Source organism: Labeo rohita, chromosome 3 (genome assembly GCF_022985175.1).
Source record: "Labeo rohita strain BAU-BD-2019 chromosome 3, IGBB_LRoh.1.0, whole genome shotgun sequence".
Lineage (NCBI taxonomy): Eukaryota > Metazoa > Chordata > Actinopteri > Cypriniformes > Cyprinidae > Labeo > Labeo rohita.
In genome coordinates, this window is record NC_066871.1 from 24,963,884 (window position 1) to 24,982,313 (window position 18,430).

Sequence of the window (18,430 nt, forward strand, 5' to 3'; positions counted from 1 at the left end):
TTTTTACTTTACTCAAAGTTTGAATATGCTGAACGCACACTATTTAAAACCACTTTGTTATTAGCGTTTACTATAAAAGGTGGCAGTTTCACTGAACAGGCAGTGTGAGGGCAGGTACACTCCCAGTGTGCAACATCCGGTTGATGATGTGGGTTTAAAATAGCTTAAAGTGAATCTAAACGCAATATAAGATACGCTTTAGCCAATTTAACTCACGAGCAAGACGTTTCTTTAATTTAAAATGCTAAAGCATTCGAAAAATATTCAAAAGTGATAAGTCTTCCGCTGAATGCCCTTGCTTATCTCAGCGCGGGAGCGCGCAGCAGGACACAGCGGCAGTGCCGTGAGCGCGCCTTCCGTGTCTGATTCGTTCGCTGACAGCCAGCGGTGCGAACTGGACTCGTCAACGGCTAGCGATCCACACCTCGCGCGTTATCAACCCAAATACTGCTCCGCGGATCGTTTCTTCATCTCATTCCGTCGCCGCACAATTCCTCCAAAATGAATCCACTGTGTAGCAGATGTAACCGAGTGGTGTATCCCACGGAAAAAGTGAATTGCCTTGACAAGGTAAGGCTAAACGAAACTTAGCATACGCTAGCAAAGCTTACACCTCTGGCTGTGAGAATGGGGAATATGCGGCTCTGCTTGTGTATAGTACATATTTTTTTTTTAAAAATGTGGCTCAAAAGAGACCGTTTCCGATGTGGTGACTATTGAGAAATGTGGGCAGAGCGGAAACGGGCTAGTAAGGAAAAGCCTCGATTGTGCTAACTTCACAGCACGCTACAAGTTGTCTATCATTTATTCATTTTCTCGGTGTGGATATCGTGTGATATCGATTGAAAGGTGTGACGGGAGTCGTTATTTTTCAAACCCAACGGCGGCAGCTTGTTCGTGGCCTCGGTCGCGAAGAGGAGGAGGTTTGTTTATGACGTGTCAGTCTGTCCTGTGGGCGACATGGACGGACCCGAAGAGCCCAAAACAGCCCAAGTCACGTTAAAAGCTAATGTGAATATTGCACCCTTATAATAACAGCCCCAAGACTGGTTGGGTTGTACACGATCTCGTTTTTTGTTATCCACCCAGGTTTGCAGATGTACAACTTCGCGGATGTACAACACCGAGGCCTGTAAAAAAAAAACAAAAAAAAACGCGATTTTGGAAAAAAAAAAAACGCTACGTGCATAAAATGTTATTAGTCGGGGTTTGCATTTACATGATGTGCACATCTATGCATGTTTACCAACTGGTCAGAGGAAGTGTTGCTGTTCGACACGCTTGTGAAACGTTTTATATGCAGACCCCACCCCCCTCTTAACCCATATCCTTATCGCTCTCGTTTAGAGTGTGGTGAAATCTTGAGTTTCTGAATTGCTTTAGATGCTCCAGAGGGTGGGGTCGCCGTCTTTTATTTTCATGCAGCGCAAGTATTTGCTCGGGAGAGAAACTGGGGCGGAGTGATAACGCGTGTAATGGACGTTAAAAGCACATTAATCGATTGGCCTTGAACGAAGAAGCAGCTTGAGGAATGACTATACAGACCTGAATGAGACGTGCAGTTTATGTAAGAGTAAACGTGGGGGTGTTTTCATGGCACACCTCCCACAAATGTTGACAAAAACAGCACTGACCCCACACACGTATACAAGTTGGTTCCCATTCATTGCCTGGAGCACAAGGCCTGCATAAGTTGCTTCATGCTGACGCTTTGTCGAGGCATGCAGACGCTTCCCTCAGCTCGAAGAGAGGCCAACTATGGCTTGTCATTCTGCTTCAGTGCTTGAGCTCATCAGCTGTCATCCTGGAGAACATCTCAGAAGAACCGCACCCAGGAGAGGTGGTCTGGGGAGGGAGTACTTATGTGGCATTTTAAGGGAGAGGGCGCCCCAAAAATGAATGTTGTTCAAAAAAAGTGTAGTGTTTTTTTGTGTTTTGACGTGGCACACAGAAAGAGAAGTTGAGAAAAATGTCCAGATAATAAAGATAGTGACTGTCAAGCTTCAAAAAGTTACATTGGTAAATTGTTAGAAATCAATACTTTTATTCAGCTATGCGACATTAAATTGATCAAAAATGGCAGTAAAGACTTTTTGATGTTACAAAAGATTTCCACTAAAAACTTACTAGTTTGAACTTTCTATTAAACAAGGAATTATCAGTGTCCACAAAAGTATTGATCAGCTCAAATGTTTTTAACATTAATAATGATAAGAAATGTTTCTTAAGGACCAAATATTAGCATATGTGACCCTGGACCACAAGACCAGTCATAATGGCCAATTAAAAAAAAAAAATTCAATATTTGACTGAGATTGTCTGAGACCTTTAAAATTGTCCAAATGACGTTTTTAGCAATGCATATTACTAATCAAGCTTTAAGTTTTGATATATTTACAGTAGGAAATGTAAAAAATATCTTCATGAAACATGATCTTTACTTAATATCCTAATGATTTTTGGAATCAAAAAAGAAATATACGATAATTTTGACCCATACAATGTATTGTTGGCGATTGCTATACATATACAAATACATCCGTGCTTCTTGTGGCTGGTTTTGTGGTTTAGGCTCACAATTAGACTGATTTCCGAAGGATCACGTGACACTGAAGACTGCCAAAAATCAGCTTTGCCATCACAGGAATAAATTACATTTTAAAATATATTAGACTAGAAATCGTTTATTTTAAATTGTAATAATATTTCACAATATTACAGTATTTTTACTCGAATAAATAAATGCAGCCTCAGTGAGCATAAGATACTTGAAAACATGAAAAAAAAAGACTTTTGAATGGTATTGTAAGAGTAATGCTTTTTTTGAGTAAATTGCAATATTGTGTTTAAAGCAGATGTTTTTAAAATAATGCAAAGATGCTACCATGCAGAAAGTGTCTGCTATCATATACAGTGTGCTACAAAATAACCTTTAACACTTTCAAGGATTGAAATTTTCCATAATCCTTTACATTTATTCATCAGTAAAATACCGTGCGCAATATAATTGCAATCTATTTTTAATGTGTAGTCTATAGATAGAATGTGCTATTAATTATCCCATCGAAATACACTAAGAGTCTCTTATACCTCTTTACAGATCCTTCCCTTATGTGCTGCTTCTGGTGTGTTTTCTTATATTATTTCCTCTTTCATCTCTCCTAGCCCGTTAGCAACTGATTAGACACCTAAAAAGCATTTTGAAATACGTCAGTGGGGGTTTTTGGTATATTTTTGGTAATGAACCGAGCGTTTGCTAGCAGCTTCCTCTCTCTGGTAGTGCAGCACAGATGCATGATTTTCTTGCTCACATACTCATGTGATCAGACTACTACATTCCAGCTGAGTGGTAAGAAAGTGTTGGATATGGAAAGACAAAAATACCATCTAAATTATACGCATTGCAGTTAGCATGCGTGACTGGCTGCATAGATGGAATGTAGGGTAGCGGGTCAGGTCAGTCCCCCCAGTCCATTTTCAGTGTGTGTGTGTGTGCATGCATAAGTGTGTGTGGTCTCTTATCACTGAAACACTCCCATGGTCAACATTATCTAAGGAAGCTGGTAATCAAAGTATAGCATAAATCAAAGCTGCATGCTTTAGTGTATAGCTATGGGAGTCTGGGTGTTTCCCAGCATTTGTTTGTTTGTGGATCATTCTTTCTGTTTTTTTTTCCTTATGTTGCAACAAGCTGGGAAAATGGTGATGTAACTCAGTAACCACTTGACAGTGTGATCCAGATGGGTGTATAATATAAAATGTCTGTGCCAGAAAGCCTTTAAAATAGATGCATTCACACAGGAACAAAAAAACAAACATGTCTTTACTTTAAATGGACATAACCTCAAGTTGGTTTCTTTTTGCGACACACGTGGTGCCGGTTCCTCTATTTCTTTCCGAGTGCTTTCAAAGAACAAGCACTCCATTGTTTTTTGTGTTTAATCCTCAGAGCAAATTGCGTAGACTGTGCAACGGCCATAGTGACTGAATTGGCAACACTAAGGGAGCTGAAGGACTTTGTGTCATTTGCTCTTTTTATCTTTCACAGCTCAGTTGCAGACAATTTCCCTATTTCTTTTGCATACACCTCCCCATACAAACACATTTTAAAGCGTCAATCCTTTATGTGTCTCTCTCTCTTTCAGTACTGGCATAAAGGATGCTTTAGCTGTGAAGTCTGTAAGATGACTCTAAACATGAAGAACTACAAAGGCTTTGAGAAGAGACCATACTGTAATGCGTAAGTATTTCTGCTTGTGTGTATCATGTGTCTGCTTTTATTATTCCTGTTCAGTGATCTGTTTTACTTGGAAATATGTCGTAATACAGAAAGTAAATCAGTCACATCTTTCATTTCACTGTGGCTGTAAAGTCACAAGCTGTGTCCAAAATTGCATACTGTCTAGTACTTACTGTATTTGGTTTGACACTTATTTCATGACGGTTAACAAAAGTGCATTTTATTTAGTATGAGTAGAACAGATGTGCTACATCCGCCATGTTGTTAGTGTCACATGACCTAACAGAGTCAGTTGCATCACTTCACTGCCGTTCACAACTCTTCAAAACAGTAGGATCATCTGGGTACTTTTCCGCTGTTGTTTTTCCAAATATTATGAATTCAGACATGCTACTCTTTTCACATTTTTTTCATTCTATATAATAAAAACATTTGCAACCCTGTTTTAGTGAATTAAGATATTCAATAGAAACAAATTTATACACAGGAATTGATATATGTGACCGTGGACCACAAAACCAGTCATAAGTAGCACGGGTGTATTTGTAGCATTAGCCAAAAAATACATTGTATGGGTCAAAATTATCGTTCTTTTATGCCATAATTCATTAGGATATTAAGTAACAATCATGTTGCATGAAAATATTTTGTACATTTCCTACTGTAAATGTATCAAAACCTAATTTTTGATTAGTAATATGCATTGCTAAGAACTTCATTTGGACAAGTTTGAAGGCGATATTTTCAGTATTTAGTTTTTTTTTGCACCCTCAGATTCCAGATTTTCAAATAGTTGTATTTCAGCCAAATATTGTGCCCACACTGTAAAAAAAAAATTTGTTTGCATCAGCTTAAAATAATTTTAAAATAATTAAGTTCAGTCAACTAAAATAGGTTTATTCAACTTGAAATGTTAAGTTGTAGTAAGTATCAACTTAGATATTTGTTTTTGCTTAACTTAACAGATGGGTAAGTAACCCAGTTGCCTTAAAATTTTAAGTTGATTCAACTCAAATATGTAAGTTGTCACTTAGTATAATTTAACATTTCAAGATTGAACAAAGAGTTGACTGAACTTAACATTTTAAGGCAGCCAGGTTACAAATTATTTTAAGTTGACTCAACAAATTGTTTTTTACAGTGCATACAACAAACCATATATCAACAGAAAGCTTATTTATTCAGCTTATTTTAAATTTATAAATCTCAATTTTACAAAATTTACCCTTATGACTGGTTTTGAGGTCCAGGGTCACATATTAAGAATTAATCAGATAGTAAAAGTGTGTTAGATATCAAAATTGCGCCAGAAAGTTTCTAAAGCAACGTCTGTTTGACAAGTGTCTTAACAGTTTCCAGTGGCTGGCTGGGCTTAAATGATTCTAGCGGAAATAGAGAGTCTCAAAAGAAGAGGAAGTTACATTTTGAAGATTCAAATTCAGACACGTTTGTCTTTTGAATGGCATGCACTGACGGATCTTTCATAAGACAAGAAACATGCATTAATGTAAACAGAGTTGTACTTTGATTGTTTCTGATCATCATTTGTCTTCATTAGTGTTAGTTCATCATGGAAAGGTCACGTCTGCGAACACAGTAGCTGACTTGTGCATTCATACGGTGAAAGGGTATTGGAGGGAAATTCCTATTTTCACAACAATGACCCATACACGCATAGACAAATGAGTTCACTTCTGTGGAATCCACTTCTGATCACTAAGTGTTGTGAGTCAGATACCTCAGCTATAGCATTCCTGTTTTTTGAAGGTTACCATTCATACTTCAAGTCGCATTGTTTTAATGCAGAGCACCAGGCCTAGGATGCTGTTTTGACATGGCTAGAATACTTTGTATGCCAGCTGGTCATCATGACTTTATAAAGTATGCAAATGCATCCCTCTTGTGAGTGCTCAAGGTCCTTATTTCTCACTGTCACACACTTCTGAAATGCACCAGGGGATTTTAGTCTTTATTTAGCAAATGATTTATGTCCGTCTCTCTCTCTAGATCTGCTTCCTCCACTGTTTACTCAGTCCTTATTACAAAGATAATCTGAGTAAGTGAGCATGGTGAAGTAATTTCCTCATGCATCCAACAGATCAAACCCTGTTTGCTTCTCAGAGTGATGGTCTCATGACACGTCCACCGGAAGTAAAAAAGCATTTGGTTGGACTGTGCTAGGATTGTCTGTTAACTGATACTAACATCAGTCTGGTTGCCATTTATTTGTTTATGTTTGTTTTCCTTTCTGTATCTGTGTGATTTGAGTGTGAACTAACCACATCTCTTATGCAAAAAAAAAAAAAAATAGCGTTTTGGACTGCCAGCCAATATACCGACTGATAGTATTGGCTGAAACTGGTAATTAACCAATAACCAATAACAATTTTTTACTGCTGGTGCAGTCAAGTCAGGTCAGAGTTGATATTTGTACTTTTTCGTTGAGTCCATCACAAAAAGTGTAAATGTATTTTATATGTCAGACTCATTTAAATTTCTTCAACTTGACACAGTGTCTAAAAGTGTGACAATGGGAAAACTGACAGTCCTAATATCTTTAAATCCACTTTAATTAATTAGGCTGTTATGCAGTAATTGCTAATATTTCAGTGTTTAATACGTCACACCAAAACAAATGTTTACTGTTTTTTACAGCATAAAACATATGTACATGATCAACAATTGTAATGTTAAAGCATCACTGACCCAACAGGGCACGTGTCTGTTTCTTCAACTGGACCAAAATACCCAACTAGGCCAACAGCCCATCAGTGTTTTTTATAGTTTATTTAAATCATTTTTGTTATATGAAATAAAGCTGAAATGTGACACTGCACCACAAAACCAGTCATAGGGGTACATTTTTTAAAAATGAGATTTATACAGTAGTCAACATTTGAAATGGATCAAAATCTTTCATTAAATTCATCCTTAAACCAAAAATAATAACTGTTCTTGTCTTAGGACTACTTTGAATAACTTTTTTTGATCCACTTCAAATGTTGACTACTGTACATCGTCTGAAAGCTGAAATAAGTAATCAATAAATAAACTTTTCATTGGTGTATGGTTTGTTAGGACAGGACAATATTTGGCTTAGATACAACTATTTGAAAATCTAAAATCTGAGGGTGCAAAAAAATGAAAATATTGAGAAAATCACCTTTAAAGTTGTCCAAATGAAGTTCTTAGCAATGCATATTACTAATCACAAATTAAGTTTAGATATGTTTATGGTAGGAAATTTGCAAAATATCATGTAACATGATCTGTACTTAATATCCTAATGGTTTTTGGCATAAAAGAACGATTATTTTGACCCATACAATGTATTTTTTGTTATTGCTACAAATATACCCATGCTACTTAAGATTGGTTTTTATTTGTCCAGGGTGACAAATAAAATGCAATTTGAATATTAGATGACTCTTAAAAAAAAAAAAAAAAGAAAATGTATAATTTTAAGTTGAAGTTTGAAAATTGCTAAAACTAATACTGAAATAAAAATAAAGCAAAATAAAAAAATTAAAGTTGTACAAATGAAAAAGCACATAAAATTACTAAAACTCAAAATTAAAGGATCTGTGTTTTCAATCTAATGGTGTATCAAAAAATAAAATGAATAAATAAACACAGCACTAGTTTAAAAGTATGTTTGCGTTATAGGCCACTACCTGAATTTTGTAAAGTCTTTGGCATGGCTTTTTAAGGTTAATGCTAGATCAGGCAATATTTATTTCCACTGGTTTACAGAGCATGTGTTGTATTATGTGGTTGTTGCCTGCAGCAACACAGCTTCTGTGTGCTATATGGAGGTTTACTAAGCAGACTGGGTGTCCTGTGGTAACCAGGAACAGACTACGTTTTGTTTGGCTCAGTTGTTGTATTGTTAATATCTAAATTCTGAATAAGCCATGTTAAATCCTTTTGTGGCACACTATATGTTGTCATAAGGTTGCGTGATCAATTAACTGTAGTTAAATGATTAAGACTGTATTACAAAATAATTAGGACTTCATTACCAAATATATTGGTTAATGTCGTAATTGTAATTTGTGTTCTCTGTTGTACAGTTCTGTTATTTCTGGCACTCTAATTGTGTGCTGCGTTGGATGATTGTGGTTGGGTTTGTCGCTGTCATGCTAATTTTGTGTTGCGTTGGTCTGTGAAAATAGGACAAATAAGCTGCCTTGTTTACACAAGGCATAAATTACACTCCCGCGCCTTCATACAGATCAGTGATAAGCAAATGTGGACATTCACCTTTACAGTAACCAATTCATGATCTTTCTTTAACTGCAACATGGTTAAAAAGCATCCAGGTAGCCTTGATAAAACATTGACTTGAAAAGTTCAGTATTATAAAAATAAAATTAACCTAATTAGATTTACCTAACTATTATAATAATTTAATAGTTTTGCCTAAGTAACTTAAATGGTTTTACCTAACATTTGGTGACCTGCAAGAATTACAAGTCAAAAGTTTTTGAACAGTACGATTTTTAATGTTTTTTTTTTAAAGAAGTCTCTTCTGCTCACCAAGTCTGCATTTATTTGATCCAAAGCAAAAGCAGTACAATTTTGAAATATTTTTACTATTTAAAATAACTGCTTTCTATTTAAATATTTTTAAAATTTCATTTATTTCTTTGATCAAAGCTACATTTTCAGCATCATTACTCCAGTTTTCAGTGTCACATGATCCTTCAGAAATCATTCTAATATGACGATTTGCTGTTCAAGAAACATTTTATTATTATTATTATCGATATTTAAAACAGTTGAGTATTTTTTTTAGGATTCTTTGAAGAGAAAGATCTGAAGATCAGCATTTATCTGACATAAAACACTTTTGTAACGTTATACACTATACCATTCCAAAAATTCTAATTTTTTTAATTTATTTATTTATTTATTTATTTATTTATTTTTGCTGTTCAAAAGAATGCAGCAGATAAATGCTGTTCTTCTGAACTTTCTATTTATCAAAGAAACCTGACAAAAAATCTACTTAGTTGTTTTCAACAATAATTTTTGTTTTATTTTTAGTTTTTGGAGCCGTAAATCAGAATACTAGAATGATCATGTAACTGGAGTAATGATGCAAAAAATTCAGCTTTAAAATCACAGAAATAAATTCCATTTTAAAATATATTCAAATAGAAAACACTTATTTTAAATAGTAAAATTGTTTCAAAATTCTACTGTTTTTGCTGTACTTTGGATCAAAAAAAGGAGGCTTGGTATAGCTTATTAAAAAAAAAATGAAAATCTTATTGTTCAAAAACTTTTCACTGGCAGTGTATGATGATACTTTTTTTTTTTTTTGTAATTTAACTAGGAGAAATACCGAGATGTTAGTTGCAAATCCTCACTGGATTTCAAATGCTGATGTTAACTGAAATGCCTCTGTGTGTGTGTGTGTGTTTCAGACACTATCCGAAGACGTCATTCACCAGTGTTGCAGACACTCCGGAGAACCTGCGCCTGAAACAGCAAAGCAAGATGCAGAGCCAGGTATAACACGCCAACATTCGCATACTCCCTAATCACTCTGATCGATTCCTTATTTCTGTATGCTTCTGTGGCATTAGTCAATGCTCTCCTAAGCACAAAATAATACTAAATGGATGCTTAAATCAAGTCATGATCATCTCCCAGAGCTCCACCTGTACCCTTCCTAAGGGGGCTTTCACGCTGAGCACGTTTGCTGCGGCCCGAACCTGAGAGAAATGGTCTGCTTTCATACTCGCTTGATTCTTTCAAACCATAGTGCATTTGCTTTCATCTTAATGTCATCACAAAGTGCATGGCACATGTTGAAAACAGAACGGATACGAATATCTGTGAGATTTTTTTTTATTAATTTGGTGTTATTATGTGCAGCAAAGTGAACAAGACTTACGTTTACTGTATATGCTTCACATGAAGGCTTACAAATGAAGTGTTTTGAGGAGACAGCTGATTCATTTGCTGTTCTGATTGCAGTCCCTATACATGATTACACTGCACTCTCACTCTTGCTCATATCTTCAACACTCTCATCCATATCAAGTGTTTTGTTGAACTAACAACATTATCATCATGGCTGAAATGCATGTACGTTTCACTTTACTTCCTGATCAAGTGCACACCCAAGTCCGAGTTGCTTTCACATTCACACGATCTGTGTCACAGTTCCACTGCAACCAAACTCAGACCACCTCCTACAGGTAGTCATGGGTTCAATAACTCTGTGCGTTCCCGGGTCCACATGACTGCTTTCACATTAACATTTTTTAATGCAAAAACCGTGCCCTGTTTCAAACTCAACCGCCAGTATGAAAGCCCCTCAACACTCAACACTGCTCTTATGTGAAGCACAGAACATTTTGGCATCTCATGAACTTATAAAACATTAGAAGCACAAAACCCATGTTTTTAAGTGAGAACTATTACCAGGTATGATTAGATATATCAGATAAACTGTTATTTAAGCAACAATTAAAACCAAAACGTCATGACATTTAATTCAGTTTTTCATTCAGTATTTACACGTTATTGTGTTCACTGCATTAGCAAAGATAAACAATTAAAGCCTGCTATCTCTATTATTGTCAGAAAAAAAAGAATGAGCAAATATTTATGGGAAATAGTTTATCAGTAGCTATCAACCAACTTGTGTTCCCAAACTAGCCTCTACTGCGTGACAGATTCATTGAGACTAATTTGCAATAATTACTTGTGACATTACTCATTTTATTGTATGATTGTTTTTTGTTTTATTATTTGTATGTATTATTAACAACAAATTTATTGCTAGCTAATTACAAAATTGCACAAATCAGGATTTTAAACTGTATTTAGACCCAAACACATTAAATAAAATGGTTATGCTTTACAATAAGGTGTCATTTTAACATTAATGCATTAACTAACATGAACGAACAATGAACAATACATTTATTACACCAGTGCATTAACTGATGTTAACAAACACAACTTGTGATTTTAATAATGCATTAGTAAATTCTGTAGAGGTATTGTTCATTCTTAGTGCATATAAACTAATGGAGTTAAAGGAGAAGTTCACTTTCAGAACAACAATTAACAAATAATTTACTCACTCCGTTGTCATCCAAGATGTTTATGTCTTTCTTTCTTCAGTCGTAAAGAAATTATGTTTTTTGACGAAAACATTTCAGCATTTTTCTCCATATAATGGACTGATATGGTGCCCCGATTTTAAACTTTTAAAATGCAGTTTAAATGGGGCTTCAAATGATCCCAAATGTGGTTGTAAACGATCCCAGCCGAGGAAGAAGGGTCTTATCTAGTGAAATGATCAGTTATTTTAATAAAAAGAATACAATTGATATACTTTTTAATGCCAAATGCTCGTTTTGTCTTGCTCTGCTTGGACTGTTTTTGTTCCAGTTCGTGACAGTTTGGGTATGTCAAAAAACTCCCATCTCATGTTCTCCCTCAACTTCGAAATCATCCTATATTGCGTTTTACCGTTTTTGTTAAGGGTGTTTGATCTTCTTTGCATGTTCACTTTGCATAGACCGGGTCGGTACCTCTGCAGCGATGTAGGACGATTTTGAAATGATTTTTGAACTGTCTTAAGTCAGAATACACAGTTCAAGAAGAGTAAGGCAAGATGAGCGTTTGAGAATAAAAAGTATTTAAATTGTGTTTTTTTAAATGAAAATAACCGATCGTTTCGCTAGATAAGACCCTTCTTTCTCAGCTGGGATCATTTACAACCACATTTGTGATTGAAGCCGCATTTAAACTGCATTTTGGAAGTTCAAAATCAGGGCACCATATCAGTCCATTATATGGAAAAAAAATGCTGAAATGTTTTCCTCAAAAAACATAATTTCTTTACAACTAAAGACAGGAAGACATGAACATCATATGTAAATCTTTGTTTTGGAAGTGAACTTCTCCTTTAACTAATGTTAACTAATGAACCTTATTGTAAAATTAATAGAAAATGGCTCATAATATTTAGTTTGATCTTCTGATGTTAAAAATGAACTTTTTTTTAAATGTTATGCACCTTTCACTGACCATTCATTGAAATAAAAGAGAAAAAAGAAAGACGTAGGAGTTTGAGGGCCGTTTACCATGTGGAATGTGGAAAATGCCAAATGTTGTTCTTATGATTATTCATTAACTAAGCTGCATATGTGCTGATATAATATAAAGGAGGAAGTATACCTGTAAACCTGTTATACTTGAACAGTAAATTAAACCGTTATGATTATTTGGATAGTTGTTGATAATTTGTGTGTGTGTTTGTGTTGCAGGTGCTCTACAAGGAGGAATTTGAGAAGAACAAAGGAAAGGGCTTCAGCGTTGTGGCTGACACACCAGAGCTGCAGAGAATCAAGAAAACACAAGACCAAATCAGCAACGTATGTCCAACAACTGTGTACTTCTCTCTTTCACATATTCATATTTTCTCTTTTTTTTTTTAGTTGCTAAGTTAGCTTTTTATTTTGTGCCTTGCAAACTCTATCTATTATGCTCCCACAAACCGAAAGAAACACGGTTTATCTACCTTAATTTCCTCTCATTGTTTATTAATGAGTTGTTAACAAGAAGTAATAATTATTTAACTTTGTTAGAGCACTTATTTAGTTCCACCCTTCCTCTTCTTCTTTATAACCACACCTGTTCGAATGAAGTGTCTGCTCTGGTTGCCTGGTAACATTTATGTCCCTTAACTTCCTTTTTGCAATGTCATTTCCTGTCAGTGTTATTTTCTGGCTTAGAAGACACCTTGTGGATGGTGCAGGAATTGCTATTAATTCTTATCCTGGCTCAGAATAAAGTTTAATTAAATTAAAACCTCTTGCTGAAACCACCACTTATCAAAATGAAGGACCGTTTTCTGAGTGGTTTAATTATGAGACAACACTGCATCAGTATGTCTCATGCATTCTATTTTTTTTCTTCCTCACCTCAATTTCCTGCAGTTAATTTGGTCTGAACCGCTTACCCAAAGTGCCCACTGCTGTGGAAGAAATTCACTCAGTTGAGGGCGTGTCTGTAAAATGGACAGCAGTGTGGTTGTTCTTCATTGTTCTCTATGATTATTTTTAGTACACTGTCAGTGAAGTCTTCATACACTACCTTTCAAATTTTTTTTTTTCTGAAAGAAATGTGGTACGTTTTATTCCGCAAGCGTTAAAAAAACAACATAAAACTGATAATAATTGACAGTACATAATGTTACAGAAGATTTCCTATATAAATATTATAGAAATATTAACATTTTTAACAAAGAATCCTGCAAATATATTGTGTTTTTCACAAAGATATTAAGCAGCACAACTCTTTAAATTGTAAAAATTATAAGTTATGTTTCTTAAGCCCCAAATCAGCATATTAGAATGATTTCTGAAGGATCATGTGACACTGAAGACTGGAGTAATGATACTGAAAATTCAGCTTTGCCATCACAGGAATAAATGACATTTTAAAATGTATTAACATAGAAAACCTTTATATTAAATTGTAATACATTTTCACAAAATTGCTGTTTTTACATTGTTTCTAATCAAATAAATGCAGCTTGTTGAGCTATTTGAAAAATACCAGCTTTGATTTGTATAATAGATACTTACAAAATCAGTTTAACATTGGTCCCATAATCTGGCTCAACAATCTTTTTTTTTTTTTTTTTTTTTTTTTTTTTCTGATGGCCTGATTGCAACAGTAGTAATTTTTGTTCTTGTCCTGCCAACATGTTAACAAGCTTTACTACATTGTACATTACTATACATTTTAAAATTATACATTTTTACGTGCCAGAAAAATGTAATTAATGTATTTAACTTATATAATAACATAATTTGCTGAGAGTTTTACAGCTGTTATCTTCATGATTCATGTACACTTTTTTGTTGGAAATTAATGTCATATGTTGCATATGTTTATAATTTTCAACCCGTTTAACAGCTCCAAGACATCTGCTTTTAATAACAAATAATTATCCCAATTTTGACTGTGTTATCCAGCTAAATAATGTTACTTTGGTGACTTATTTAGCAGAATTCACAACAACAGTGTTTAGTACACTGCTGTTCAAAAGTCTTTTATGCTCATCAAAGTTGCATTTATTCAATCAAAAATAAAAAATAAAAAGCGTAATATTATGAAATATTATATCTGAAGGGCTAGAAGTATTATGTTACTTATATATATATATTATATTTAAAATAAGTTTTCTATTTTAATATACTTGAAAATATATTATTTATGTCTGTGAAGCAAAGCTGAATTTTCATCGGCATCATTACTCCAGTTTTCAGTGTCACATGATCCTTCAGAAATCATTCTAATATGCTGATTTATTATCAATGTTGGAAGTTGGTTTTGGAACCTATGATACTTTATTCAGGATTATTTAAAGAATAAAAAGTTTAAAAGAACAGCATTTAGCACAGAAATCTTTTCAAGCAATGTAAGTCTTTACTGTCACTTTTTATCAGTTTAATTTAATTTCTGTCAAGCAAAACAAGAAAAAAAATCCTGACCTCAAACTTTGAACGGTAGTATATATTGTTACAAAAATTTCTAATTATATATATATATATATATATATATATATATATATATATATACACTACTGCTCAAAAGTTCTCTTATGATCATCAAGACTGCATTTATTTGATCAAAAATACAGGAAAAAATAAACAATAGTACTGCAAAATGTTACAATATAAAATAATGTTTTTTATTTTAATATACTTTAAAACATAAGTTAAAAAGAACAGCATTTAAAAATAGAAAATCTGTTTTAACAATATACACTACTGTTCAGTTTGTGGTCAGTAAATTTTTTTTAAAGAAATGAATACTTTTATTCACCAAGGATGTGTTAAATTAATAAAAAGTGGTAGCATAGATTTACGTTGTTAGAAAAGATTTATAGTTTGAATAAATGCTGTTCTTTGTAACCTGTTATTCATCAAAGAATCCTGAAAAAAAGAATCACAGGTTACAAAAAATATTTGGCAGCACTTTTTCAACACTGATAATTCTAATAATAAATCAGCATATTAGAATAATTTCTGATTGCTGATGAAAATTCAGCTGATTTCAACACTGATAATAAATCAGCATATTAGAATTTAGAAAGTATATTAAAATAGAAAACCACTATTTTAAATTGCATTAATATTTATTTTTTGGTATTTTTAATCAAATAAATACAGCCTTGATGAACAGAAAAGACTTCTTTTAAAAAACATTAAAAATCTTTTGATATGAAAAAAAAATATGAATGTTTGCATGGATGTATGTCTGTTTTGACACACTGTATATGTATCCGTGTGTTTTAGATTAAGTACCATGAGGACTTTGAGAAGAGCCGAATGGGAGGAGAAGGCCCTCCTCTGCACCCACAGTCACCTCAACAGAACACAGCTCCTGGTACACAATCTGTTTCGCTTGTCTGTTCTTCAATAAAATCTCAATTTGAACGGGCCATAAAATAAACACGTTGTTCTCCCGCAGCATATCAACCCTCGGCAGCATCTCCGAACTATCACTATGAGCCTGAGCCCGTGCGTCAGGCCGCTGCCGGCCCTCCTCCCAGCTCTGGGGTAATAAACTCTCTTATACACACTGTCCTTCACACTCCGTCTTTCCGAGTCCTTACGATGGTCTTTGTGTGTGTGTGCGTTGCAGAAGCGCTACCGAGCGGTGTACGACTACACCGCCGCTGATGAGGACGAGGTGTCGTTCATGGACGGCGACATAATCCTGGACGTGCAGCAGATCGATGAGGGATGGATGTACGGAAGAGTGGAGCGCACCGGCCAGCAGGGGATGCTGCCGGCTAACTATGTAGAGGCCATCTGAACATAAGAGAGAAAAAGGGGAAAGGGTGAAAAAGATAAAAGAGTGGGTTGCAGCAGAGATACGCAGATGATTAGCCGAGTGCCATCTCTCACCTTTCAAGAGCTCATCTTTTTCTTCTTCTTTTCCTGCACTAACTGTCCTATCAAGGGGTCGGCCTCTAAGACCCGGTTATGATCCAAAACAAGCATAGTAATCATACACGGCAACAGCGCATACACGCACTCGCATAAATAGTGAATGATTTACTACTTTCGCCCATCTTTTTCTCTCTGTCTATTGCTTTCGCTGTCTATCTGTCTGTCTTTTTAGTAAGTGTTTCCTCAGTCCTGGAAAGGTGCTGTCACAAGTGGCGCTTAAAGTCTTAAGACTCGCACACACAAGAACCTTCAGAATACATGACCGCACGGGCCTCTGAAATATTTAGGGCCTGCTATAGAGCACTTCGCAGACATCTCAACTCGCTTATCTTATCAGTTGCTATGACAATTTGTGAAAGAATGGTCCGAACTTCAGTTTTTATAAATATATATATATATATATTTTCATTGTTTCATATCTTCTTTGCAGCTTGTATTTGTAATGTATTCAGTACAGTTTCACATCTCATTGGCTGTGGGTCTGAGTTACAACGCTCAATCATGAGACTACTGGTCATTCCAGTTATCATTCCATACGTCTGGCCGTTTGCATCATGTGTTGAAACTGGAATCTGACAAAGGCTCCTCCTTTTCGACTGGACATTCCCGAAACTGTAAGAAAAGGACGGAGCCTTTTGATACTTACACATTTACTTTAGCTCCTTCACATTCCTCTAGCCCTTTACAGAATTACGTAGAATATATATCTGTAATTTTGTTCTGCTGCTCTTGCTTTCAAAAAAAATGCGAGAAAATAGTGATGTATTTTGCTCTTCATAAAGGGAAAAAAAAAGAAACTATATAGTCACTTAGCAAGCGAGGAGCAGAACAGCATTGTAGAATAGTGAGAGAAGAGAGGAGCCCAAGCACAATTCTGTAGACCATTTTAGCTTTGGATTTTAATCATTCCATTGGTTCTGTTCCATTTCGGTTCTGGAGCATTCCATGTGCATTGTATCGAACTGTATCTCAGAGCTGTTCTGTAAGACGTTGTTATTGATGTTTTTGTTTTTTCCTCATATCATTGCTTATTCTCATTGCCTTGCTGGTATTGTACGAGACGGAATTTTAATGTCAATTTATCAATATCAGTGGAATAAAAAAATCTATTTGTATACCAAGGCGGGCGGGGTTTGTCAAGCCGACAGATTGTCAACGGTATTCGAATGTTTTAGAGCCTAGCATGTATTTCTCTCTAACTGGAAACAATGTTACTGTGCAAAGACTCTAATGAGATTCTACTGATCGTTGTTCTCTAAAATGCCAAAATATAGATGCAGAGAATGATCAAAGTAAGTGTTTTGCTTTCTCAAGACACTATTTCCACTATTGCCACTTCAGAGGTATAATATCTGGTTACTCATTTGTGACCCTGGACCACAAAACCAGTGTTGTTAAGTAGCATGGGTATATTTGTAGCAATAGCCAAAAATACATTGTCTGGGTCAAAATTATCCATTTTTCTTTTATTTATTTAGCTTTGAGATAAATCACAATTTCCAGAAATGGACCCTTATGACTGGTTTTGTGGTTCAGGGTCACATTTGATTTTTTTTTAGCTAACCAGTAGAACATATTCTTCAGAATATCTTCAATATCTATCAGTGCACTGTCGCCAATGTTTCTCTAATTAGTTACAGCACCCCCTCAAACACCTTGTTTTGCACATTATAACCATTTAGTTTGTAAAAACCTGCTGCATTTTTTCCAGCACATGTTATAGTATATGTTTATTGTGTGCAGTAACATTCAGAAGTTTGGGTTTGGGGAAAACAGCCACTTAAACTCACCAAATAATACAAAATTAGAGTTTAAAATAAGCTTTCTGCTTATATTTTAAGCAAATTTAAAGCATTCCTGTGATGGTAAAGCTGCATTTTCAGCATCTTCAAGTTACATGGTCATTCAGAAATCATTCTAATATGCTGATTTGGCGCTCAAGAAACAGCAGTTATGCTGCTTAATATTATAACAATATAATAGTATAACATTAATATTATAGCATTACACATGTCTTTAGTCACTTTTGTTTTATTTAAAGCATGTTTGCTAAAAAGACTGATTATTTCTTTAAAAGAAACAAACTTTATGACCTATTCTGTTCAATGGTGAAGTACAGTTGAGGTTGAAAGTTTACATACACCTTGCAGAATCTACAAAATGTTAATTATTTTACCAAAATAAGAGGGAT

At 34.8% G+C, this 18,430-nt stretch overlaps 1 protein-coding gene across 1 annotated transcript; it reads left to right on the forward strand.

Annotated features, from left to right (window-relative positions):
- Positions 1-325: 325 nt before the first annotated feature.
- lasp1 (LIM and SH3 protein 1) lies at positions 326-17,360 on the forward strand. The gene is made up of 7 exons (XM_051105976.1): positions 326-570; positions 4,146-4,240; positions 9,673-9,757; positions 12,538-12,645; positions 15,580-15,670; positions 15,755-15,843; positions 15,929-17,360. Exons 1-7 carry the CDS (start codon positions 502-504, stop codon positions 16,100-16,102), a joined length of 711 nt encoding a protein of 236 aa, XP_050961933.1. The 5' UTR covers positions 326-501; the 3' UTR covers positions 16,103-17,360.
- Positions 17,361-18,430: the final 1,070 nt, after the last annotated feature.